At 35.2% G+C, this 1997-nt stretch overlaps 1 protein-coding gene across 1 annotated transcript in view; it reads left to right on the plus strand.

Annotated features, from left to right (window-relative positions):
* The first annotated feature begins 661 nt into the window (after nucleotides 1–661).
* The window catches only part of LOC109539568 (probable Bax inhibitor 1), an 8396-nt gene continuing 7060 nt past the window's right edge, over nucleotides 662–1997 (plus strand). Inside the window, exon 1 of the mRNA XM_019907397.2 lies at nucleotides 662–980. Within this exon, the coding sequence (XP_019762956.1) occupies nucleotides 931–980 (50 nt within the window). The 5' untranslated portion in view covers nucleotides 662–930. The remainder of the gene's footprint in view (nucleotides 981–1997) is intronic.

The following is a 1997-nucleotide window of genomic DNA, read 5'->3' on the forward strand; positions in this document are numbered from 1 at the left end:
TTTGTGTTCTTTTTAGTCATACCTACTAACTTCTACTACTCTATGTAAAAATAACGAAATAAAATACACCACGTGTTTTTGTATTATTATTATACTCCGGATATAACAAACCAGTTTTAGTTCATTTTTCAAGTTCGTTATATCCGGACTCAACTGTATTTCGTTTCCTGTGAGCTTCACACGGTATTTGCATTTATTATGAATATTGTAGCGGATTAAATTTTCTACAACTTTTGTTTCAAAAATTTGTTTATACGTTAAACCGTTTTAGAGATAGAGGGCGGAGAGCGCGCAGTGTTTAACTTTGCACAGGGTTATTGATTGAACTTTGGCCACCCTGTTTTAACATCTAATTTGAAAATTAGAGAAAAATGTTTAATACAAAAGTTGTAGATATTAACGTCTAGTTTATTTCAAGATAGTAGCAAATGTTACACGGTGTTTCAAATTCAAGTGACACACTAAACTTACCTTTTTTTAAAATGGAATGCCGCACTCTTTACTGTCACTTGTGATCTCTATCGTCTTTATCTATGTCTCTATCATCATCTGTGATGGTAACTGTAATGTTTTGGTTCTGACGTTATTCTGACCTAAATTGTTTCTAGGGACTGCCGCTTGATGTCGCGGTCAAAAACTAGGTACAATCATAGATAAAGACAAGTATAGATTATACTCTTGTCTTTATCTGTGGATTATACATTATACTGACGTGTTCTATTTTCTTTGGTTGTCGTCAGTACTTTTATCGTCATAACATTACGTGCGATTTCAAGGCAAAAAGTCAAGCCAGTTAATTTACTAATTCTGATCAGTGGCACATACGCAGTCGAAAAGTGAGACGGTCTCAAATAATTCAAGTTTATCTGTTTATTATTCGCGTTTCTACCTAATACCTGTGACATTTGGGTGAAATCAAACGACAAAATTATGGCGTCAGTGGGCATAAATAACTTCATAAATTCCTTCAACAATCGACTGTAAGTATGTTTTTTACATAGATTTGTATCAATTGGTTGTCTTGAAGGTTGCAAGTGCTCGCCATGCTTTATTACCCACAGAGATACTTTCATCAAAATCCCGTTCATTCGAATAAAAGATTAAAAGCGTAGCTACAAATTGCAAATATTGGATTCGAAATTGTTTTTCTTTATAACTGTGCCACGCTGAGACGTTCCAAAGGCAGTTTAAAGAACTAAACTCCTGTATGTACCTGTTCATTGTCACATAGTTGTCATTCCAGAAAAGTATAGAATTTTCCTGACTAACATCGCAAATACTCATCAATTATCAATTAATGAAAGTCCATTAACTACCCTTATTAATAAGCGGTCCATATACAACCGATAAATGAGCAATAACTACAAACAATGATATGCAACAATTTCTTTAATGACTATTTGAATCGTCATTTCTTGTTTTTCCACTTACTTTAATCTAGGCTGATATCTGTTGGTAACATAGATTTAGTGCTGGTGTCGTTCAAGATTCGCCGAGTAACAGATATTTTGTTTCTTTGACTTTAATTGAACTGAAAATATTTTTCAGCAGTTTGAGTCAGGAAAAATCGTGAATTGTCCAGAAAATACTTGTGGACGACACAAAATTTCACCAGATTATTACATATTCTGTCAAAATTTGCCTCTGTATTGCCAAACGTTGTAAAACGTTTTATGTTCATGTAGATGCCATGCAAAGGGCAATTATCTAGTTTCTCAGGCCTTCGCGTTCGCAGTTCGTATTGGTGATTTTTTATTTTGATTGCGGGTTTAGCCCACTTTTCACTCATTGGAACTACTTTTTGAAGTGATAACTTTTTATGAGAGGGTGAACCGATTTTTCTCGGTCACGGCGAGCCGTAACGACGGCTCCCACTCCGGCCTCTTCGCGCCTGAGGCTTGGAACGCACATATGCACTTTGAATTCGACATTTTTCTCTTAGTGCGGGTGCATCTGTAGATCTGATAAACTTTTCAAATACGCATTGCGTTATTAAA

Source organism: Dendroctonus ponderosae, unplaced genomic scaffold (assembly GCF_020466585.1).
Source record: "Dendroctonus ponderosae isolate FM_Combo_2020 unplaced genomic scaffold, Dpon_F_20191213v2 Dpon_F_20191213_5, whole genome shotgun sequence".
NCBI lineage: Eukaryota > Metazoa > Arthropoda > Insecta > Coleoptera > Curculionidae > Dendroctonus > Dendroctonus ponderosae.